The following is a 25,813-nucleotide window of genomic DNA, read 5'->3' on the forward strand; positions in this document are numbered from 1 at the left end:
GCCCAGTTAACCCTCAGGCCCGAGACTGCCTCGAAGGTGCGGAATACGTCAGCGAGGGAGGCAGGGATGGCGGTTATGTCCCTGACGTACAGCAGCAGGTCATCTGCGTATAGAGATACCGCGTGTAAGGCATCCGCCAATGGGATTCCCCATTCTAGTCCGTGTGCCCTAAGCGTCGCAGCCAGGGGCTCCATTGCCAGTGCGAACAGCAGCGGCGACAGCGGGCAGCCCTGGCGGGTGCCTCTGTGGACCAGGATGGCGTCCGAGAGGATGCGGCCCGTGCGGACCTGGACGGTCGGCTCGTTGTAAAGCAGGGCGATCATGGCGTTATAGCCCCCCCCCCAGCTGGTATTTCTCTGTTACCGCTCTCAGGTACGGCCACTCAACGGAGTCGAAGGCTTTCTCCAAGTCCAGTATCAGGCATCCCGCCCTTGGCCACTGTTGCGTGGCGTATTCCTGTACCCGAAAGAGCCTGCGGATGTTGTAGGAGGTGTGGCGTGTGGGGACAAATCCATTTTGGTCCCGGTGCACAAGAGCGGGTACATGAGGGGCCAGCCTCCTAGCCAACGCAGAAGCAAGGATTTTATAGTCTGTGTTTAGCAGAGCCAATGGGCGGTAAGAGCCCACTCGCGTGCTGTCCTTGCCTGGCTTAAGTATAGAAACCAGTGTGGCCTCATTCAGCGTCGGGGGCAAAGCAGCTCCCTCCGCCGCCGCTGCATACATTCGCAGGAGCTCCGGGATTAGGATGTCCGAGCCAGCCTTGTAGAATTCAGCCGGTAGCCCGTCCGGGCCTGGGGTTTTCCCATTGGAGAGCTGAAAGATGGCCTCTCTGAGCTCGTCCGCCTCCAGCGGGGCGCCGAGTTTGTCTTGCTGTGCAATAGTCAATTGCAGCATCGGCAGGGGGGAGAGATAGTCGGTAATGTCAGAGTAAGGGACCGCGAGTCGGGAGCGATACAATGCGTTATAGTGGACAGTGAAAGTGTCATGGATGCCAGTTTGCGTGTACGTCAGCTCCCCCCCCTCGCCCTGTATAGTCGTCACTGGTGCGGAGCGGGCGTCCCGCGAAATCAGCCACGCTAAAAGCTTGCCTGGTCTGTCGCCAAGGTGGTGGGTTCTCGCCGAGTGCGCAGCATAGTTGACATTACGAAGTCGCTCCAAAAGGCGCGCATGTTCCGTGTGGGCTTCATGCAGTGGGCCCCCGTCTCCCTCTGCAGCCTCCCCCTCCTGTGCAAGCAAGTCCGACTCTAGCCTGGTAAGGTCTCTCTCTAGCTGATGCCGTATCTGCCCCTGAGTGTGTAGACAGTGGCCTCGTATCACTGCCTTGAAGGCGTCCCACTCCACCCTTGAGTCAGTTGCTGTACCGGTGTTATCCTCGAAATATTGCGCGGTGCGCTCGAGTAGGGCAGCGCGGAAAGTCGCATCTAGCAACAGCGCTGGCTGCAGGCGCCATGTAGGGACAGGGGGGTGTGGGCGGGCCCAGGCTATGGACATGAAGTGTGGATTGTGGTCCGAGTGCGTGCGGCCCATGTATTGTGCGTCCGTCACATGAGGTAGTAGGTCTGTGGATGTCATGAAGCGGTCGAGGCGGACATGCAAGTCGTGGGCACCAGAATATTAGGAGTACGTCCGCGTCCCTGGGTTGCGCTGCCGCCAGACATCTTGCAAATCCCATTGCGCGGCCCATTCCAGCAGCGCTTTCGTGGCTCCCCTGGTAGGGGCGTTAGCTGGGGGCGGGAAGGAGCGATCCAGTGTGGTGTCTAAGGTGCAGTTATAGTCACCCCCTATGATCCATGAAGTGTCGTGCCAAGTTGCCATAGTCGTTGATAGCCGCGCCAGGAAGCCGGCCTGATCAACATTTGGGGAGTAGAGGGACATCAGCGTGATAAATTGGCCATCTAGTCTGCCCTGCGCAGCCGTATATCTGCCCTCACTATCTATCGCAGTGTCTGTGGCCTCCCACGGGGTCCCTGGGCGAATCCATATCAGTGTTCCGCGAGCAAATGAGGAGTATTCCGTAGCGTACAGCTGCCCTCGCCATCTACGATGGAGCGCCCTCACCTCAGTCCCGTTCAGATGGGTTTCCTGGAGCAGCGCTATGTTGACTTTGTGCCGCTTTAGGTACGAATAGATATGATAGCGCCTAGCCGGTGTATGCATCCCCCTGACATTCCAGGTGCATATTTGTATGCTAGCCATAGTGGTCCTGTGTGTGGGGGTCTCCCCCAGCCCCCAAGAGCGCATCCCCCATCTCAAGGGTCCCCCAGGGCCAGCAGCCCGCTCCCGCCGTGCAGCTAAAGCGGGTGATGTGCGTGCAGTGTCGTGATCTCCAGTAGGGTAAGGGGAGAGGGAAGAAAGGGTACATAGAAAGCCTGAACATGGCAACTAGAAAATGGAGAATACCAAAAGGTCGGCTGCACAACAGGTTGCCGTCCAAACACTCAAGCGAGCTTATGAACTATACAGTCTCGGGGGGTGGGTGATGTATCTTCTTAACAGTAATGAAAACAGTGCAGCTTTGGAAGCGCCCCGCATGCTTCCCAGGTGTTGCGTATATGCTGCTGTCGGCCGGCAGGCATCTGATGTCTATAGTTCAAGGCCGTAGCAGCTGTGCGCCCGGCCATTGGGCCAGCGGGGGCAGGAGCGCCCGTGGGGGGGGGGCATGGGTATGTCCCCCCTCGAATCACGCCATTAGCAACAAGCCGACGATGCGGCACCAAGAGGCGTCTCTACATGTCTGTAAATTGGGTGTGCAGGCCGTGTGTTCATAAGTAGAAAATGTACTCACAGTGTCCAGCTCCGTGGGCGGATCCCTCATAGTGTCAACGGTGGAGGCGCCGGGGCCCTCCAGCAGGTTCAGCCATGCAAGGGGCCGCCCAACAGGGACTCCGGTAGGCCAATGGCTCGCGTCAAACGGCAGCTCATCACCAGGGTTCCTCAGCCGAAGAGGTCCGCCGTTTGTGGTGTGACCTCCGGGGGTCCCCCAGAGTCCTGCGTGTCCGGGATGCCATAGATCGCCTCGTCGTCCGTTGAGTGCACTGTCGGGCTGGCGTCCGGCCGAGCCGACGACGCCGGGGAATTGCTGATCTCTGCCACCCTGCGCAAGGCATCCCGCTGCTCCTGCTGAACGAGGTCCGCCGGCGGGGAGCGGCTCGCCGTCCCTCCGGCCGGCGGCGGTGTGGGCGTCCTGCGGCGGTGCCGTCGTCTTGATCCCCTCGTCCTCTCCGCCGCGTCTGCTCCCATCGTCCGCCGTGGCGCGTCCGGCATCCCGCCATCAAGCCAGGCCTCCGCTTCCTCGGGGTTCGTAAAGAAGTGGGTTTTGTCGTGTGCCACCACCCGTAGTTTGGCCGGGAAGAGTAGTGAGTACTGGAGGGCCGCTTCACGCAATCTTCGTTTGATCGCTAGGAAAGAGTGTCTCTGCTTCTGTACTCGCGCTGTGTAGTCTGGGAAGAACATCACTGTTGCGTTGTCAATGGTAATTTCCCCTAAGGTTCTGGCTCCTCGCAGTATGGCATCGCGGTCTCTATAGTTGAGTACTCGGAGGAGAAACGGCCTAGGATTAGAGCCCGGAGGAGGTGGTCTCACGGGCACGCGGTGGGCCCTTTCCACCACGAAGTGCGGGGAAAGTGTGTTGTCTGGTAGTAGGCCTCGTAGCCAGTCCTCAACCTTGCAGACAGGGTTCGCCCCTTCCTATCTCTCCGGGATGCCCACCAGGCGAATGTTGTGTCTTCGTGCCCGGCCTTCCGCGTCCTCAGCCCGTCCTTCTAGCAGTTCCACCCGATGCAGAAGGTCTTGCATCCTTGTTTCTGTCCGTTTCGTCGCCGGCTCGACCTCCGCCATGGCGCCTTCCAGCGAGGTGGTGCGCGCTTGCAACTTTTTATGGTCGGCTCTGAGGTGTGTTAGGTTGATTGCCACACTGTCTATTCGGGTCTCCAGGGAGGTGCGCGTCTGCTGCAGCGATTCCTCCATCCTCTCCATGGGCGCCAGAACGCTGTCCAATTTTGCCGCTACGTGGTCGGTGTCCATCGTGGGTGTCACTTTCTCGTGCCGTCCCCTCTCCGCTGCAGCTCCCAGTCCGGAGCGGGTTCGCGCCCCTCTAGGCATGGGGCCGGCGGCGTGTGCAAGGTGTCTCCCCCGTCGCCGAGGGGTAGGGGGGCCGCTGCCGCGCAGCGGGGCGGTTCCGCTCCGTCAATGCCCCACTCCAAGGGAGAGGAGCGTCGCACTTCGCCAGGCTTCACCGCCTCAGTCAGCCAGGCCGTGCCGCCATCGCCATGTGTCCAGGGGTCCCAATTAGTGAGGGGTCCGGTCGCGGCCGGTGCAATGCTCAGTGTCTCCCTCCAGTCTGCAGAGCACTCCTGCGCCTCTTCTCCCGCGTCGCCCCTCACGTCAGCCCGTGGCGCGGGGATCGCGCCATGTGCGCGTCCAGAAGGCCCAAGTCGGCGCTCCTATAGTGGCTTCAGGGCCCACGGGTGGCGGCAACGTGCGCCGGCGCGTCGCACTGTAGTACTGCCGACCTCCAAAGTTAAAGCCGCCTCAGTGCATCCACTGCCCTGGCAGAGTGCGGGGGGGAGAAGCTAGGTCCGTGCGCGCCCTCTCAGGTCCAGGGGCCTCCTCCACTGCCCTTCCAGTGCACTCTCAGTCCACGTGGAACACGACGGCTACCTTCGACGCGCAGCGGCGATCGGGCGCCGCGCCCCCCGGGTTTGTCCGGTTGTCTCTGGGGTCCAGGCACACGACTCACCCCGAGTCCGGGCGTCGCCAGTAGCGCGGTCTCGTGTTCTCGGGGGCGTCCCCAGTTCGTCGCCACCCTTCTTCGGCTCCGCAGGGGGGTCCCCAGGCGAGTCCAGTCGCGGCGTTCGCTTCACCAGGCCACCCCCGCCGCGGCTGCAGGCCGCCGCTCAGCGTCGCAGCAGCTCCCCCGCAGGCCGCAGCGTTGGGCCCAGGGGATCAGGCAGCGCCTCGGGCTTGCGTAGTCGCGAGCCGCGGCCGCGCGCCCAGCAGAGCGGCCGCAGTCCCGCCGGTAGGGTCGGCGCGGTTCTCCACCGCCGATTCTCTTCAAAGTCAGCCAGGTGACGGAGAAGGCTCCGTAGCGGGCCCGCCGGTCAGAACGAGCAGCACACAGGAGCGTTGTGACGGATAAACGACCCGGTGCAGGAGGGCTCAAGCGGGAGCTCTACCCGGGCACGTCTGCTTCCATCGCGTGCCTAGCCACGCCCCCGTAAATGCGGCGCATCCATGGTGGCGGAGCTGTGGCGCACAATAACTGGCGCATCCCTGCTGGTATGCAGGGATGCGCCAGTTATTGTAAATATGCCCCTTAGTGTCTAGCAGGCATGTGCAATTCCCTCCAGAATCAATCACGGCCCCTTTATCCTATCATTGGTATAACAGGGATTAATTCCAACCCTTAGCCTTAACAATTCCCTTCTAAGCCAACAATTTGGTAATACATCTGTCTACAGGAACCTTTGTTCATTTTGCCACAAATTAAACATGAAATGAACTGATGTTTTTCCCTCGAAATACTGTTGATTATAGTCTGGGGACGATTCCTTGCTTAATGCCCTGATCTCACTTTTTGCAATGTAAATTTGTCAATTCTGTGGACACAACTTGACTCTCAGATCCCTACAGGTTTTTGTCTAAAATGTTCCTAGCCCCCTTTGCCCACTTCAATTCCCTTTGCTGTATTTCATTTTTACTCCACTGTCATACCTCAAGCTCTTCCCCAGAGCTCAGGCACTGCCAGAATCTTCTTAGCGCCATACGGGCCATTATGTTCCAAGATATCATATCAGTTTCCATTCTTATGGCCTGAGTCATAGATGTCCTGGGTAGGGACAATACGTTTTTTAAACATTTCCCCTCTTCGACGGCCCACCCACTTTTACCACTTATATATAACAGTTCTGCTCCATATTGGAATTGTGGGGGTATCATGGCCACATAGGTCTTCAAAACGGGCCTGTCAGACATCTCACCATAGTCCCTATTGAATTTTGCCAGGCCACTGACTGAGGCAAGATCCCTTACTCTCAGTGACTCCAGATGGACATTCCATTTTAGGGACTTCTCACACAGACCCCTAAATACTTGCATTCCTTAACAATATCTAGCTGAATCGGGCCCAAAAACCAGCCAAATTTTGTTTTGTTTTACCAAAACTCAGTACCTTTGTTTTCTCCATATTTACTAATAGTTTTTTATGGCTGCACCAATCCATAAACACATCCAACTTTCTTTGAAGGCCTATCTCTCTCTGATCTAAAATGACGAGTTCATATGCATATAGTAGACATTCAATATATTTACAATCTAATGCCGCGTGCCGCCCCCCCAAAGCTAATGGTAGATCAGCTATAAATAATTAGAAAAGTAAGGGGTCCAAGATGCACCCCTGTCACAATTCAAGTTCAATCACTGTTTTCTGCGCCAAGTTCCCTTCAGTATCCTTAATGACCTGAGCCCAATTATAGCTGTGTAACTCCTGAATTATAGCCAGGAGACCCTTGGGGATTTCCCACCTGATCAGTGCTTCCCGTGAACAATTCCAGTCCACCAGTTCGAATGACGCCCGAAACTCGACAAGGCGGCAAAACAGACTGCCCCTCTGTTTTACCTACTTCCCTGCGATTGACCAGAGAGAAAAACAATGATCAATGGTGGAGTGACATTCCCTGAAACCCCCCTGTGCGGGGGGGGGGGGGGGGAGGGATACAATGTGGTTCACTTCTGCCCATTCTATAAGCCTTCCCAGAATGGTTTATGCAAAGACTTTGTCGCCCACATCCAAAAGGTTTCCAGCCTATAATACTTCAGGGCTTTATCTCCTGTTAATCTCTAGACAGTTTGGCCTGCCAAAATGTAATTTAGGGTGCATACTTTAATGCATGTGGTAATTAAGGTGTGTATCCAGTGCTTAATTTATAAAAGAATAGGTGCCCGGGAGACAAAGTTTTGCTCAGAAGCCCTCGGCCAGCACTACTGCATACCAAGCCTGCATAGTCTGGATGCCACCTCATACCTCATCAATCCACCACCAGATAATTCCTGCTTCTTTATCTGACTCTTACAGGTTCTTTTTCATCCAAGTTTTCTCTCTTTCTCACTATTTTTTCGTCTTACTCTTCCTCCTTCTTTTCCCCTATTGTACGTTTCTCTCTCTTGTTCTGGTTCAAAGTCTGATGACGAAAAATAATTGTTAGTCCCCAAAAATGATTGATGGCGGGCACCTTGCAACCACCAGCTCAAATCAGGCACACCATCCGTAATTGTGATTCCTGAAAAAACATGCCTGTGCAGGGTCGCAATTATGTGGACGAGTTGTATTCAAAACATTGCTGCACGATTCAAGCCTATACTAATTACTAACATCGTTGTCCCTTTGCCCTCTGCAGCTATGCAACTATTCTTGTTGAAATCGCCAGTCGATGTGATCCATTTGAGGTAAGCAGTAAGGTCTACTCACAAACTGTACTTTTTATATGGCTGTTTAGTTTAGTGAAATACATGTATATGAATGCATTTATATTAACATTAAATGTGTCCTCCTTTCCACTACCAGGGGCATATCAATCTTAAGGATGAGACATGGTGCCCTCCATTGCCCGACCTTTCAGTTGCAAAATCTGATGAGTATTGTCCAAATAAAGCTGATTATTCAGAGGTAGGTCTGCAGTCCTGCAGAAGCACAAGATGACTGGCTGAAAACTTAGAAAAATGTTTTTAACGTGATGCTCAAAACATCTTCTATGGCAAATGTAATTCACTGATATTGAGAGATTAAGCAAACAGCAGCTCATATATCGCTGCTTGCAGTGACATAATAGCTGCTCACATCAGATTTACAGTCTGCAGTACCAGATATGATGTTTTATTTACTGGAATAGCCAATATAATTTGCAGAAAAAGAACAGATACTGAAGTCACTGTCTTTTCGTTTCCATTGCTACCTAATGAGTACCACCATTAGACAGTTGAATCCATTGTGCGCTACAAAAGTTATTCACTCACTCACGTATTCACTCATTCCCCTCACAGGAAAGCAAATGTCAAAACTATAAGGTAAACATAAGGAAAACTCCCCTGAGTTGTGCTCCATAACTCTCATTCCTCCAACAGCAAGCCAGTGAATGTTCCCAAGAGCAGACAGTCTTCATTCCTATTGTACGAAATGTAGTTATTGGTTGAGGGGGAGAAAAGCCCCACTCAAGCATCAATCACAATCCCTGTCCGGGTGACCACAAAAAGTCACTAAATTAACCTGTGCTTAATCCTCTGGTGGCTTGGCATAAAATAGTCAGGCTTAACTTGGAAGCAATGTGTAAAGAATGTATGCAGCACATCAACAGTAATAAAGTTAAAACAAAGCAGATTAAAAACCCCCAAACCAATTTAAAGAAAAATAAAAAAAAGTTAATTAAACAAAAGGACACCAAAATGAATTAAATCCTATCATTACTACCAGAGTTATGAATCTTCAAACTTTTTAGTGTTAAAATAGCACCTAAAAGATCAAAACTCCAACCATGGGTAACTGGTCAAACTAGATCGGATAACAGTCAAAGGTTTTAGCTGACCGCGTTGCAGCACGGTCGGATGCATGTGTTGGTTCTGGCCCACATTGTGCCCAAGGGAGAAATTGGCCTTAGAGTAGTGGAAAAGACGTTCAAGAGTATTTCACTACCAGGACATTTAAACCTTAATTCCACATGTCTTACGTTTTTTAATACTATGCATCCTCCCCTCTGGGTTTTTAGACCTGGGAAAAGGTTTATTTTGCCAGGGCGGAATGGCAGTTTAGAACTGCACTACAGGCTTCAATGGCAGGCCTGAGACATGTTTAAAAATTGATACTTGAGTGTGTGGGACAGTGAGGGCTGCAGGTCCACTAGTGGCATTTAAGTTACAGTCTCTGGGTACATGTTGTACCATATACTATGGACTTACAAGTAAATTATATGTGCCAACCAGACAAATGCCAATTTTACTATTTTTTTAGAGAGAGCACAAGAACATTAGTGGTGGGAAAGTGAACAGAGTCCTAAAGTCAACAAAAAGAAATTCAGCAAAGCAGGAGGGGTGAAGGCGAAAGAATTAGGAGTGACCCTGCAGATGATGGCCAGGACCATTACTTACCACCTAACATTCAGTAACAAGCACTGGCAATGCTTGTAAGACATGCCTCGGCAAGCGGGTGCAATGGTTATTTTTTTATTTTTTTAATGCAAGCATATGCCACACAAATAAAAAGAAGGAAGAAAAAGGAAAGCTTGCTGCTGCTTAAAAGTGGTAGACATATATTTGAAACAAAAATGTTAAATTAGGGGGGGCATGGCCTTGCCGGCCAAGATGGTGGTCACTCTTCACTGGAGCTCCCAACCAGCAACACCCATACCTTATTTCTCTTGGGTACTGATGGGAGTCTGTACTGCAAGATGACCCCCTGCTGCTGAGGGGGTGGGTTGAAGCACTTTGGGAGGCAGCACCATAGCCTGGAGCTGTGGAAGTAACTTAGGCGGCTCCAGTTAAGCCCTGTGATAAAGATGGAGGCCATGCAGCACCAGAACTGAGCTATGGGCAAAGCAGCACAACGAAGCACCCTCTGGAGGCAAACCTGCAATGCTCTGGCGAGGGTTCCCCCCCTTACAGAGACCAGGAGCCTGGGCTTTCAAACGATGGAGCTGGGACCCTCCCTCCTTTTCGTTTTGGCCTTCCTGCTCGGCAGGAGACGCTTTATCGCCTGTGATGAGGCCACTGGATTTCAGGAGACAGCAGCCCTTCGACGGTAGAAGCTAAACAGACAACAGTCCCCTCCAACAATTTGGGGAGGGCTCGCTGATTTTCCCACCAGCGCTGCCCTAATCTCCTCCTTGTGGGACCTCTCACCTGGAGACCACTGTAGCCCCCGGGCCTGGAGGTGAGGCTGGGCTAGCCGGTGTGGGGACTCCATGCAACCGGCAGGGTCTGGACATTATGCCCCAGGCTAGTGCTGGCCATGCTGCAAGGAGAAGTAAAATTGGACCGAATTGGACTGGGCTTAAGGGGGGTTCATGGCTGCATGTATTACCCACCTCAGGAGCTGGTGGAGCAAGCTGGCCATTGAACACCTCCTCCATTCAGCAAGCACGCTTTCGTGGTCTACCTCGCATGCTCTGGTTAGGTGGCCATCCAGCTCACATGGCTCTCTTGTCGAGCAACTGCACTGGACCCCACGGCTTTACCATGGGCTCTGAGAAACCTGCAGAGGCCCAGGGGCAATCCACAATAGACAAATACACAGCCCCAACGTCAGGACCGCTCATGCACCAAGACACGGCAGTCACCCTGCAGGCCTCCTCTCAGACAGAAGAAACTGGAGCTATTCTTATTGGCGATCCAGTCCTCCCAATTGGTGCTCGAATAAAAAGTTGGGAAGGTGGAATTGACAGTGCCCCTCCTATGATAAGATTTTTGCGGAGTGGCAGATAGGGTCACAGAATCTGAAGGATGAGTCCCAGGGGTGGAAGATATCCTGGGCGAACTCCAAGCCACGTTTTCCAGGCTGGTAGCTTCAACAAAACTTTTGGAAGAATGCGCCGAGGACATGGAAAACAGAGCCCAGCACTGCAGTATTCACTTTGTAGACTTCCCAGAGGGCACAGAGGGCTCAGCCGTGGAACAATTCCTTGGGGGCTGGCTCTCCCTTGTGGGTGTTGGCCTCCCAACTATCTACTTGCTTTGTGGTTGAGAGGGCCCGCAGGTCTCTGGTACCTAAGCCCATCACACGTAGCCCCACTTCACCCAATTAATGCCAAAATATTTATCTACAGAGACCGAGATAGAATCCTGCAGCAGGCCCAAAAAACTATGAACCAATGACTCATGATATTCCCAGACTAGACTCGCCAGGAACACTAGGCTCACAAACCCCTCGACAAAGTTAAGACGAAACTCCGGGCGATGAACTTGCGTTATATGCTGATGTTCCTAGCAAGACTCAAGGTCATTCACAACTCCAAGTCCATTTTTTTCGGCACCCATGAATCCGCTTAGGAATGGGTGATGGGGCAAAGCGCCCTGACATCCAATCTGGTGCCTGTGTGAGGGTCATGCGCCGAGGGGCCTCCTCCAGGGGGGGTGAAATCAGCTATGGACTCCTGTTTAGAGACAGAGGATTCACACCCAGGGGCTGGGCTCCACAGTCTGTGGGGGCACTCACCGCAGCAGCTGCCCAGCCGGTACACAGCCTGTGAACAAGGCAGATAAGACTTCATGACTTCCCACACTTTCATTCTTACAGACCATGTCAGCTCCAAAGGGAAAATAAAACACTGTGTATTACTGGGTACAGTAAACGGTACATCCTGGTTTTTATTGTTTTACATTGGTGTTCAAGTTGATTTTTAAACCGGTGTTGCAAAGGTAAGGCAAGTTGATTAGGATCTGAAATGGTCCAAGCGAATAACTAATTAGTCCATAATGGTCTATGAGGTGGTGCTGGCAAGCTTAGTATTGCAATCAGGTTTGTGCTATCGAGTAGTAGATTGGTCAATATTTTATGTGGTCAGAATGTAGGACACTGTTATTTAGACACCGTAGCAATGATCAGCGTTAGCAAGCTTATCATGGTAAGAGAAATATTATAGTACCAATAGCGCAGATTTCAGGAGTGGTGAATAGTAGTGAGAAAGAAAAGTTTTTCTATTTGCGAGCATGCTAATAAAATGAGAAAATTACATCAATATAAACAAAGTGAAATACCTCGTAGGTAAGACCAAACATCAACTGTCAAAGATAATCAAATGTGGCAGTAGACCAAATCAACTTGATGCGTTACATCTGAACAAAAACAGAGCCATATATACAGCCAATAAACTTACCAGATTGGTTAATATCATTGCTACTGGCCTATCGTTGTTCAAGCTCTGAGGAATTTTTATTTGAACAGAAACAATATACATCCAATAAACTTGCATTCCGACAAGACTGGTTAATTTAATTGCTACTGAAGTATCGTTGTTCAAGCTTTTATAAGATTGAACATGCAAAGAGACACAATGATTAAATGATGACCCCTCTTCGATAATATTGCTTGGCAAAAGAAGAAAGAAAATGACCCTTTAATTGTTAGCAAGGGTTAAACGCTCAAAAGCATTGAGTGGTACATTTAAGACAGGGAAAGGTTCTATTATGCACCACACTTTAGGAGCAAGGTTTCCACTGGCCACACGTAGAGCGAGAATCAATGGGTAATAAACAGTTATACACTTATGGCCCGAGATTGTAAAATCAGCAGTAGTGTCGAGTCAAGGGGTGGGACACGCCGTTAGAAGGCAACTAAAGTACAGATGCATTACTCAAGGTTCTTATTGAGGGTTGAGTTCTGATTAAAAGTAGATACGGGTGCCTTACGTGAACAAGCAAAACATTCCGCGAAGCGTTCTCCGCGGAACGCGAAATTACCCAAATTCCGCAAATTCCAAGAGCGGAACAAAATTTACCACCCAGGACTAATTATTAGCTGAAAATCGATGCCAAAATTCTGGCTAATCGTATACTTAAAGTCGTTGTACTATTGAGCCACCCAGACCAATATGGATTTATGCCCAATAGGAGCTCTAGACATTGTCTATGCAGAGTACATATGGCCCTGACTCGCCTATCACAGTTGGGAGATAAACCGCCTTTCTCCTACTAGATTTCGAGAAGGCCTTTGATTCCATCAACTGGGCTTTCCTGGGCAAAGTGCTGGTAAAGGTGGGTCTGGGCCCCAGATTTCTTATCACTAGTCCGGGTACTGTATTACAACCTCAAGTCCGTGTCAATGGTACTCTCTCAGCGCCCTTTGCAATTGGCTGTGGCACCCAGCAGGGATGCCCCCGAATTACGGCTCCTCTTCACCTTAGTTGTAGATCCCCTGGCAGGCAGGGTCAGATGCGACGCACAGGTCTGGGGGTTGGACTGGGGCATAGCGACTGAGGGCCGCATTGCATTGTATGCAGATGACGTTTTTTCTATACATCTCCCAACCATCTGTCACGATCCTCTGGCTGCTACAGATGCTCACCCTATTTGGTGACAATTCAAGATCACAAATAAATTGGCCTAAATCAGTCCTGGACCCCCCCTCCCTGAGGAGTCTGGAGGAGGATTCAGAGTGGCAGTTTGGACCAATTTTCACCTGGAGTCTTAACAAACAGACCCTATTGTTTCAACTCACAACAGATTTTAACAGATGAGCGAAGATGCCTCTTAATGTCCTGGTCGGACTATCCCAAGTTACAAGGATTACATTGCCCCGCCTGCTCTACACCTTGCAAAACAACCCCTGATCCTGCCACAGCAATGGTTTTGCAACCTCCATACCAAGAAACATGCATTTATATGGTTGAACCGCCCGCTCGCATCGCCTTTGGGAAATTTACCCAAACAACCTTGGATGGTTTGGCTAGGTTTGGCAGATGTCCACCTCTACTATTGGGTGCCCCACCTGCTAATGGCCAATGACTGGCTAAACAGAGGTTGGAGGGACTCTTTGTTCAGGCTAAAGGTGACCACCCTAGGTCTAGACAACATCAGAGGCATGCTGTATGGAAGCCCCATCCCCTCAAATTTCCCTGAACCTTCAAGAGTGGTCCTCCTGACTTGGCGCTCAGTGCTTCAATGGACCTGCTGGGACAAAAAGATTACACTCGAGACCCCTCTATGATCAGGGAGATGGTTAAACCATGTTTCCCCCCTGGCAGGGTTTGGGAGAAGCGACATAATAGGACTTTCCACATTGGGGCACATATGGCAGGACTCACACAATAAAACCTTTCAGACCCTACAAGACGAATATGATCTACATGGATCACAATTCCTCAGATACCTTAAATTACCCTGTGCCCTTAGCCAACATCAAGGCTCCCTTCAAAACATCCCCGAATATACCCCCTTAGAATTCTAAATCCTCATGGGGCCCTTTGAAGGCAAGGGGATCTCTTGGATTTATAAATCCCTCATACTTAAACTCTCCAGAAGTGTTTACACCTCTAAAGTCCTGATGGGAACAATTGGTAAGCCCATTGGATGACTCCGATTGGAGGGCTGCCCGCATGTCACCTAGGGTACAGGTCATATCATCAAGGCTCCGACTCATTCAGCTTTATTATCTACATGACTTACAGAACACCAGTGCGGGTCTGGCACACTGGTGCCATGCCGATGCCAGAGTGCTGGCAATGCTAAGAGCCATGAGCTCACTTCCACTTGGCGTGGGAGTGCTCCCATCTAACCCAATACTGGCACACAGTCTTCAACATCCTTGTCAGGGCAATCAGGAGGCCGATAGATTTCTCCCCCAGGTTCTCACTGCTGGGAGTCCTTAATTGGATCAGTGACAATGTCAGGGATAGAACCCTGGTGGGGATTGAGGCGGTCTAGATAGGCTTCTCCTCCATTGCTGACTGCATGGAAGAAGGTGATAGACTGGTGTGCTACACAGGAAAACGCTGTCCATATATCCAGAGACTGTCTTAAGAAACATGACAAGATATGGGGGAAGTGGATAACTTACCATGGGATGTTTACAATTGTAGCCACCTTGTAATGCTCTGTAATGTGCAATTCCAGGTTCATCATTCTAAGAGGCTATTTAACACTGTGGCCATTTGCTCAAAACAATAAAATTCTGAAAAATATCAATGCCCACTAACAATCTGAATCCATCGTTTCACAAATCCAAATTAGGAGCATTGTTGTTATCTTTCCCTCAAATAGTTCTACACTTACTTTTCAGTGGCAAGGTTGTATTACACATCTGGGTGTCTAATGAAAAAGTTTTGCGTTTTTTACTCACATGGCTTAATTGTAATTTTTAGGTCTGACCTGGCAGTGTAGATGTTTTATGCAGGTTTTGTCACCACTCTTCTAAATAGCACACATGCCAGGAGCTTTACTCGAGTAAACATTATTCTCCTCATTGTATTGGCTGTTTGGTTTATCATTCTGCCTTCCAAAGGTTCTTCCATTTCTTTGTATGAGGTGCATTTTTTTTGGCAGGAGCTATTTGGTTAAAGAAAATGGCCCCCCTTCTAAATTCTATTGGTTCTACATGGTAAGTAAATGCGTACTCAAAGAATGGGGGAAAAATGATCCGACCGACTCATGAAAAAATAGGAAATGAACAAGCTGAGATCTCCACCTGAGTATATTCTTCCTACTTTTTTCTTTTCACAAACATTCCCAGGAGAACACCTGGAAAGCTGCAAAGGACACAGTTTGCAAGTTTTCTCTATACAACCGTACATTTTTGTTCCTATCTGCTGATCATTTTTTTATCTCTTTGTGAACATCCTTTCACTATACTGCCAGCAAACATGGGTTTGATCCATTCCCCCTTGCAGACTGGAAGGGGAGTTACACCAGCCTTTGGGTAGGGTAATTTGAAGGCTCATGCCAAGGCTGAAAGGGGAAGGAGAGCAGTTTGGTAATGCCCACCAATGTATCCGTTTGTGGATGTTCTCAAACTTCTAAGGCAATCTGCGTCTCGGATGGGATTTGTGGCTCCCAACTGGTGGTGAAGATCTCCATCCCTGTGAATGGTATAATGCCTCTCAGCAGTCTCCCAGATGTCTCTATGTAAAAAAAGGTAAGTTTGGTTGTAACTTTGTGAAAAGGCCTCAAAGTATGTAAATGCTCTATAGTATTTGTAGTGTTACTTTTAAAGAAAAACTTTTTTAGTGTGGAACAAATATATAAAAGAATGATTTTCTTGGAAAAAACCAATCATCTGTCAAATATTTATTCAGCATTTACATGCTTTTCTTGAGACTAATTGACCCTGTGCTCAAACCTCTGGTAGCCTGTCTATTTAACTCTGGACAGGAGTGTTGCAGGGATTCTGCACAAACACAGAACTATGTGCAAGATTATGGGAGCTTGGTGTATAGGGACTGGGTCTTCCTATCACTTTAGTACCCTTGAGCCAGGACCGACTAGCTATAGTGTCTCACTTGCTCTCCTACTCACTCACAGGGAAGCAAATGATTAGACACCCCAGAACACAACACTCCCAGATCTCTCTGGAATCGCGGTAACAAGCACACCCTTTTGCTCGCACTCTTGTATTTGTCCACAATAAGATGTGACAGAGACACAAAGTAGTTTAAAATATCTATTTTACCTAACGTGCCTTAACATGCAGTATACGTGCCACAACAAGCAGGAAAATGCATAGTACAAATATAGTCAGCACAGCAGCTAGTCCATAAATCAGGAAGGGAGATGTCATCATAAAAAGACAATGGAGCCTAACTTCCCTCCCCTTGCTAAGAAGAAGTATTATTATATGTTAGGAGATCTCTGGGCTTTGTCAGCAGACCCCATACCTTAGCCCATTAGATGGTAGATCTACATCATAGGTGCTGTATTGCTCTTCTCCCTGAAAGAAGATCCCTCTCCAAGTGTGTCCCACCTAATTTGTGTACCCCACTAAAAACCAGAGTATGTTGTCCAAACAACAGCTGCACCAGTATGTGTAAGGGCTTAGGTCTGGCCAGAACAAAATAACAAGGGGCATTGATGTTCGACCTTGCACATAATGTTCAGTCAAAATCCCAGGTACATGCAGAGTGTGAACACAACGATGAGTTCTCATGTGAACGCAGTCATTGTAATATTGAAAAAATAAAGACGTGTAGTAACGTGCGCAAAAGCTGCAGGCAATTTGCAACGTGCTCCTGCTAAGTTAGTGAAAATGACAATGTCCCCAAGGACCACATGACAGGAGGTCAGCAAACTAGCCCTGGGAGTCACTCTGGTGTTCTGAGTTCAAGCAAAAAATCAGGTCTGAAGCAACAGAGCAGTCCTCTGAGGGAACAGGACATGCTTCAGGCAGCAGCACAGTCCTCTTTGTGCAGCAAGACAGTCCTCTGAAGTACAAACAGGCAATCCTCTGAAGTGGAAGAAAGTTCTGGAGTATTCCCCCCCTCCAATGGTTCTCGAATGTACTGACTCTATGCCCAGACTCCACTGATTACAAAAGACTAGTGTAAAGTTCTTTGTGTGTGTGTGCTGCATGTGTGTGCTGTGGCGGCTCCTTTGAAATGTGAGTGGTGCATTGCATAGCTCCTCCCCTCCCATCCTGCCAGGATTATCCATCCTGCTAACACCCCATCTCCCTTTGTGTTACTGTCTGACAGGAATACACAAAGGCAACTACCAACAATGCCATGCCAAATGGTTAGGAAAAGAAAATGTCAACTTTCTAAAAGTGTCATTTTCCGAATTGTGACTTGAAATCCAACTTTACCATCAAAGATACAGTTCTGTAGACACTAAACATGACATTTCTACCTTTCCTCAAACAAATGTTATCACGTATTCAATGTAATAATGTAACTCAATATTATTCTATGGTAGAGCTAGGCCTCACAGTCGTAAAAACACAAAGTACTTATCCAACTTTCTAATTACAGTGTATCCTGCCCTATTGACTGTTTAGGGCCTACCATTGGGAGTGACATATGAATTGAAAAAGAAGTTTTAGGCTTAGCAAAAGGTTTATTTTGCAAAGTCAAATTGGTAGTTTAAAACTGCACACAGGCTGCAATGGCAGGCCTGAGGCATGTTTTCAATGGCTACTTAAGTGGGAGGCACAATAAGCTCTACAGGCTCACTAGTATTATTATTTACTGGCCCTAGGTATGTGGTATAACACTTTACTAAGGACTTACAAGTAAATTAAATATGCCAATCAGGTGTAAGCCAATTTTACTATGTTTAAGGGAGTGAGCACAGGTACTTTAGCACTTTTTAGCAATGGTAAAGTGCAAAGAGTCCTTAGGACAACAAAAGCTAATTCAGCAAAACAGAAGGCGAGAAGGTAGAAGGTTTGGGTGTAGACCATCCTAAGGCTGACAAGTCTAACAAGCTACAACATTATTTTACTTATTTCCTACCTTTATTACCAAGGTATCTTCAGCCATTTTCTTCTCATTGTGAGTGTGCCTCTCATAACGCTTGTATGTACCATTAAGGTCCTTATTCTATGACTCTGGCAGTATGTACTGTTGTGATCCTTGTATATTGTTGCTGGAGCTGGTTGTGTGTGCTGTTGTGCCTATTTTTAAATATAGTGTTGTTAAGAGACACAACCCAGTCTGCTAATTACAGCATCCTATATTAAATATGTTCAAATTAATATCACAGTTACTTTGCAGTGCCATTGTAATACATTCCTGTTGTAATCTTTTAAGTTTGGGATACCTAGTAACAGTTAACACTACTGGAGGCATTTGCTGCTAACTCTTAGGACAGTAACAGCCTGTGATGCTGCAGTCTTGTACTGCTCCCTCTCAGGACACCTAGTAACAGCCTGTAACACTACTGGCTTGTGCTGCTCATTCTTGAAACACCAAGTAACAGTCTGCGTTACTGCAAGTGTGTACTATTCACTTTCTGAACACCTAGTAACAACCTGTGGTACCGTAGGTTTCTGCTGCTCCCTCTTGGGACAGCTAATATCCGAAAAGGCAATTGATCTGGCTTGAATGTGCTAACGGATACAAATAGTATCTGTGCGTGCCCGTGTTGCATGTGTTAGTACATTAACGCCAGACATATTGGATTTGCCAATGCTTGTTATTACATTTAGGTTTCTCAGCAGTCTTTTATAACTTATTGGGCATGTAGCAGAGCACGTTTGTAACTTGGAAAATAAACATTTATGTGGAGTTTATAGGAAAAGTTTCTAAAGTACTGAGTGTAATATAACAATCTGTTCATTTTATATACAAATCGTACAGCATTTTGTGACTGTGATACATTGATTATTGAAACCCACGCACACAGAAGGTGTTTTTTGAGCTTCAGTGGAAATCAATTGACCAAAGCAGTAAGTGGTCGCACCGAGTTTACATGTGTTATTAAGAGTTTACAAGCCTCTTGTCGACCTTGGGTAAATCATTTGCTGCACTCAAGTATAACATTATGGGTCCCCAGACATCTCTCTCAGCATCTGTTTATCTGTTAACCAACACATATTATGGATACTGTTATCAGAAAATGTTAGACACTTATGTGTTCTTCATTTGATAAACAGGTCAACACTGTCTTCATGTAAACGTTGACCCGTATTCTAAGTTGCATGGTACTGGCAGGGTGCAAACTCCACACCCATAATTACCAGTACTATGAGATAACACTCCACCAGTATCATGCAACCACAAGTTGAACCTCTCGGAATGGGGAATACCTATGCAGGCATGGAATTGCCACGTGCCATTCCACATGATTCCCTCTACCCAGGTGTTTAAGCTTGGGAACGCTGGTTAATTAAGGTGTGGGACTGATCTGCGCTGCCACGGCGTCAAAGCGGAAAGGATACTTCTGCAATTTTAAAAACATTGGCCCTGCTGTTGCTATTGGAAAGGACACTTGCTCAATTTTAAAACATTCGCGCTGCTATTGCTATTAGAAAGGACACTTGCCTAATTTAAATACATTGTTATTGCACTTCGCACTTTACCGCATTTCAGTCCTCTGACTGCTTGGTGTCTTCCTCCCGTGACCTCCGGTGCCCGGAAGTAAGAGGGGGACCGCCGATTGCAAGGTCGGCATGCTAGTTGTTAAGCATGAGGGGGATAAAACCAGCATGCTGATGCGACTGCACAGCTTGGGAACGCTGGTTAATTAGACCACAGTCAGTTTGGATTTAGGTCATGTCACAGCACTGAGACAGCTCTGATAAAGACCATGGAGGAAATACGTACCGCATTAGATGGCAGAGGGTCGGCGGCTCTCATCCTCCTTGACCTGTCCGCGGCATTTGATAGCGTGAACCACACCTTGCTGATAGAACATCTAAACACCATAGGTTTGGGAGGAAAGGCCCTTTCACTTTTAACATCGTTTTTAGCAGATAGAACTCAGACAGTGCAATTAGGCGATTTTAAATATGCACCTTTTATCCTGCCTTGTGGGATACCACAAGGCTCTTCATTGAGCCCTAAGCTTTTTAATATTTATGTATCTGAATTAGCACCTTTGATCAGAAGTTTTGATCTAATCCCAACCTCGTATGCCGAAGACATCCAATTGGTTATCTCAACAATAGACAAGGATGTTACCTACTCCATCAAACTTCATGATTGTATGGTCTCCTTAAGCAATTGGATGAGTAGGCATTGCTTGAAGTTAAACTAAAGTAAAACCGAGGTGGTGCTATTTGGAAACCTTTTTCCTCTATGGTCACCAGTTTGGTGGCCAAGAACTCTGGGCCTCCTTCCTATACCAGTAGCAAAAGCTAAACATTTGGGGGTCATAATAGATGAGAAGCTTTATTTTAAATCTCAGATTTCAAAGGTGGTGTCTACTGCATTTTTTACTATCAGAACTGTGCGTAATATTCTTCCATTCAACCCTAAAGAGACCAGAAAAACCGTTTTAACTTCCCTGGTTTAATCACAGTTGGACTACTGTAATGCCTTATATACTAACGTGCTGTCCAATCAACTCAGAAGACTACATTCAGTACAAAATGCCGCCGCCAGAGTAGTGCTAGATGTCCCCAAACACCAGTCCATTAGGGCTGGGATTCAACAGTTACATTGGCTACCAGTCGCCCAGCGCATGAAGTTCAAGGCACTTTGTATCGCACACAAGGCACTTCACAGAGAAGGCCCACAATTTCTTTGGCACGTTTTTAGCTGCTACTCTGCTAGCAGATCACTACGGTCGAGCAATGCTTTCCTAATGCCCACCTCCAGAGTCAAAAGGATGAACTGGGGGGGGGGGGGGGGAGTTTCAGACATAGTACTATCAGGACATGGAACTCTCTTCTACTTTTTCTCAGGAAGATCTCATCCCTGTTTGAATTTAGGAAACACCTTAAAACTTGGCTTTTTAAAAATTAGTTTCCCTCTCACAGTATGCGTACCATAAACGCCTAGACACCTAAGGGTATTAGTGCGCTATAGAAATTGTTTTAACATAACATAATAAGGTGTGTGATTGATCTGCACTGCCACAGTGTCAAAGCGGAAAGGATACTTCTACAATTTTAAAAACATTTGAGCTGCTATTGTTATTGGAAAGGACCCCTGCTCAATTTTAAAACGTTTGAGCTGTTATTGCTATTGGAAAGGACACTTGCCTAATTTAAATACATTTTTATTGCACTTTGCACTTTACCACATTTCAGTCCTCTGCTTGGTGTCTCGCTCCCGTGACCTGCGGTGCCCGTAAGTAAGAGCGGGCTCGCCCATTGCAAGGTCAGCGTGCTAGTTGTTAAGCACGAGAGGGATAAAACCAGCATGCTGACACAACCGCCATGCACCAGAACCCTAGTCTATTAGACAAATTAGCTAGTTTTGAATTGAATCAAATTGTCTGTGAGTCTACACATCAAGCAGGGCATACATTAGACGGTATCTGCACCAATAACTCTCGTATAGAGGTTAAGAAAGTCTGCCCTTTACCTTGGTCCGACCATTCTGCGGTGCATTTTACCATCGCGCTAGCGACATTAAATGGTGGACGAAGGATCAGACCCTCGGCTGTCAAACATCGTGCCTGGAAGTCAGTCAGCAAAAATGACTTTTTGTCAGCACTAAGTGATAGGCCTGTAATTCCTACTGACGCTAATCAAGCTGCGACAGTTTTCCATAACTGGCTAAACTGAGCAGCAAACATTGTTGCACCAGAAATTATAATGCGATCTCGATATAAAAAGGCCTCGTCCCCCTGGTACTCTGCAGATCTTAAACTATCTAAAATTAACTGCAGGCAAAAAGAACGTATCTGGAGGTCTCAATATAACACTGCACAAAGGAAAGTCTACTGTGCTGCCCTTGAAGTATATAAGGTCGCAATCATACAGGCTAAAGCCGCCTACTTTACTATCAAAATTCAAGAGGCCACTAACTCTCCAAAAGAACTGTTCCAAACGGTGTCTGCATTACTGAAGTGTCCGTGGGCCACAACATTTACACCAGACCAAAAGTTTATAGACAAACTGGCCGGCTTTTTTCAAGGCAAGGTCCAGTCTGTATATAACGACCTCCTAAAATCAGCTAAGGATACAGCGAGAAATGTCTCAGCTCAGCTTGATGAAAAGGTCGAGCACTGCGGCCTATCGCAATTCCCATTACTGGCAGAGGAGAAAGTGGCAGACCTGTTGTTAAAAATCAAATCAGGCTGGACCCTTGCCCACCGTATATACTACATCTGGCTCCAGAGGAGATAAGTACCTCGCTATCCCCTGTATTAAATCAAACGTTGATTTCAGGAGTTTTCCCAACGACCTGGAAAAAAGCCTGTATTCGTCCCCTCTTAAAAAAAACAAGCTGGACTCACTAGACGAGAAAAACTATCGTCCCATCTCCTGCTTACCTCTGCCTGCCAAAGTTCTTGAGAAGGCTATGAACTCGGAAATAATATCTTATCTAGAGACTAATAACATTCTTGATAATACACAACAAGGTGATGGATGATGGAGGAAGGGCTGTACTGGTCCTGCTCGATTTAACAGCAGCCTTTGATACCGTGAACCATGCGGTATTAATACAAAGACTACAGTATGTAGGTATCAGTGGTATAGCTCTTGCACTCCTCTCTTCCTTTCTATCGTCTAGGGAACAAGTGATCTTCTGGGATGGATATCGGTCCGAGGAGTTTACACTCCCTGGTGGAGTCCCACAAGGCTCGGCCCTGTCCCCTACACTTTTTAATATTTATGTAGCTCCCCTGGCAAGACTAATAAAAAGCTACGGCTTCAAGCTGGTGTCATATGCTGATGACACGCAGCTTATAGTGTCTGTAACTCAGTCAGTGGATGCCACGGCAGCCGAATTTTGCAATTGCACTTCTGCCCTGATGACCTGGATGAGTTCTAACTTTCTAAAGTTGAACACTGATAAAACAGAGGTTCTAGAGTTTGGTCAGAAAGTCTCGCTTTGGAATCATCTTTGGTGGCCAACTGCAGCCGGTACCTGTTCCGTTCCGGTCAACAAAGCCAGGAACCTCGGTTTTAGGTTTGACAAAGACCTTACCTGGGCCTTTCATATTAATCAAGTTTCATCTGCTTGTTTCTTTACGTTAAAGGGCCTGAGGAAGGTTCTCCCATTCATCCCCTTTTCTTTGAGGAAAACAGTGGTAGTAGCCATGATTCTGTCTAGAATTTACTATTGTAACGCTCTATATTTGGGAGCAGGTGCTGCTCAATTTGCCAAACTTCGGTCAATCCAGAACACGGCAGCTAGAGTCTTGCTCAAATTACCTAAACATCACCCTACATCAAACAGTATAAAACAACTTCACTGGCTCCCAGTCCGATGCCGGGTCGACTTTAAGACGCTATGCCTGGTGCATAAAGCCTCGTTTGGTGGAGGGGCTGAGGATGTGCAATCCCTGTTTTCCCGGTACGTACAATAACGGTCTTCAAGGTCGGCTACCCTTGGCCTGGTACAACTCCCTAAAATAAAGAGAGTAAGGTGCGGAGGAAAACGCTTCTCTTTCCTGGCATCCAAACTTTGGAACTCTTTGCCTACACACTTGAGAATGTTACGAAATAGATCTGTTTTCAGGAAGGCTTTTCTCCCAACCCTAAACATGCCGGCTGTTATGTTTAATCACATTACCCAGCGCCAAGACGCCTCGGCAGTAGTGCGTTCTATAAATACCTTCAGTCAGTCAGTACCCCTGCTTGTTTTTTTGGCATTACATACTCTTCACATTAACTACGAGCCTACAATAAGGGTAAGCACTGCAACTTGGTAAGGTGGGCCGAGAGAAGGATAATCCTGGTTATCGGTGTACTTCCTGTCACTTTTAATTGCGGGCACTACAGTGCATGCCTCTGTTTCAGCCCCCTTTCGCTAAGTAGTAATCCACCAGACTCAGGATACGAAATAGGAAGGGCTACCTCATCTTGGCACCTTCCACATATGCTCATAAAAAGCAAAAATAACAATCATGAATCTGAGGCGAGTTTTTTAAATGCTATACTGGCAAATACTAGATCGGTCATCAAGCACAAATATGAATTTGAACAGCTGCTACAGTCATCAAACTCAGATAGGGGTTTCCTCACAGAAATCTGGGCTACTGACACTTCCGAGTCAGACTGGGCTATTGCAATATTAGCTGGCTATTCCCTGGTCAGTGTAGAAAGGTCAAGGCAAAAGGGGGAGGCATAGCAATTATCTATTGATCCACTTTCAAAGCCACTTTTGGGACAAGCGAATTGCCAGGAGCGGAAGCTATGACCTTTAATATTAATTTTTCTAATACCGCATTCTTCCCAGGTCTGCTTCTATACCGCCCGCCTGGGCCAAAACTACTGTTCATACAAGGCCTACAGACATTCATGGAATCATGCATGGACGCCCTAACATTTACAATATATGGGGATTTTAACTTTCACTTAGATGCAGACAAGAACTTATATACATCCACACTAGTAGATAATTTAGAAGGGTTTGGTCTTACACAATTAGTTTCAGGATCTACGCACAAGGCCCACCATACTCTTGACGGTATTTCAACCAATGACCCTAAAATTAAAGTTGAGAAAATGCTACCCTTAATATAGTCCGACCACAATGCTATTTTCTTCAAACTCTTTCACCAGGAAAGGGACAGGTTCCAGCGTAAAAACCAGCCCCTTGTGAAATCAAGACCATGGCATAAAATCAGGAGAGAAGAGCTAGCGGAGTTGCTGTATAGCCCAGCTCTGCTAGGGCCAGACGTTTATGAGGCAGCTGATAACGTGGATGGCTGAATTAGAGCAGCCACAGAGCATTTGGCCCCGGAAAGACTAAACAAACAACGGAGAAAGAGTGCTTCTGCTCCCTGGTATAATCCAGAATTTAAAGCCATAAAAGTCAGGTGTAGGCATTTAGAGAGGGTATGGAGGGTAGCTTATAGCAAACAGAGGAAACTTCCCTATAAACCCGCCTTAGGACAGTACAAGGAAGCTATAATAAATGCAAAAAATGAGTACTTTACTAGCAAAATTGAGGGGGCTAAAAACTCCTCAAGCTAGCTTTTTAAGACCTTTACGGCTCTATCCAAACTAAATCAAGAAAATCAGTTTGTACCAGACCAAACTCTTTGTGATACGATGGCAATCTTCTTCCAGAGTAAAGTACAATTGATCTATGATGAACTGGCAGGGACACTTCCCAACTCCAGTAATACCTGGTCACTTGGGCCAGCTGACCCGAACAGGCCGACTACGGTAGGTCAATTGAGTAGTTTTACTCCTCTAACAGCAGATCAAATAAATGATCTGCTATTAGCAGCAAAATACGGGTTTCTGACAGACCCCTGCCCTCTGGCTATTATACATATGGTTTCAGATAAAGTCAGCAAGCAACTTGCTCCAGTTCTGAATAACATCATGAGAGCAGTAACCTTCCCTACCTCCTGGAAGAAGGGGTGTATTAGGCCGATTTTTAAGAAATAATCCTTGGATCCCTACATGGTCAAAAACTATCGGCCTGTATCATGCCTACCGTTAGTGGCAAAAATCATAGAAAATTCTATGAATCAAGAACTAACAGGATACCTGGAGCTTAACAACATCCTAGACCACACCCAGCATGGTTTTAGACAACCGCACTCCACCGAATCGGCTCTAATTTTGTCCACTGAGGAAATACGTAGACAACTCAATGGCGGAGGAAGGGCCATTCTAATCTTACTTGACTTTTCGGCTGCATTTGATACGGTGAATCATCAGGTATTAAGTCAAAGGCTGATGGCAATAGGAATCAAGGAGGAGGCTCTAAGCCTTCTCTCTACGTTCCTCAGGGCAAGGGAGCAGAAGGTATGTTGGGATAGCTATAAA

General features: G+C 47.5%; 1 protein-coding gene across 1 annotated transcript in view; it reads left to right on the forward strand.

Moving 5' to 3' along the window:
* The window catches only part of LOC146834616 (atrial natriuretic peptide receptor 1-like), a 961,499-nt gene that overhangs the window by 589,630 nt on the left and 346,056 nt on the right, over positions 1–25,813 (forward strand). Inside the window, exons 18-20 of the mRNA XM_085602083.1 lie at positions 7,041–7,072; positions 7,395–7,443; positions 7,562–7,663. Coding sequence (XP_085458209.1) covers positions 7,041–7,072; positions 7,395–7,443; positions 7,562–7,663 — 183 coding nt within the window. The remainder of the gene's footprint in view (positions 1–7,040; positions 7,073–7,394; positions 7,444–7,561; positions 7,664–25,813) is intronic.

This window comes from Triturus cristatus, chromosome 4_2 (genome assembly GCF_964204655.1).
Source record: "Triturus cristatus chromosome 4_2, aTriCri1.1, whole genome shotgun sequence".
Taxonomy (NCBI): Eukaryota; Metazoa; Chordata; class Amphibia; order Caudata; family Salamandridae; genus Triturus; species Triturus cristatus.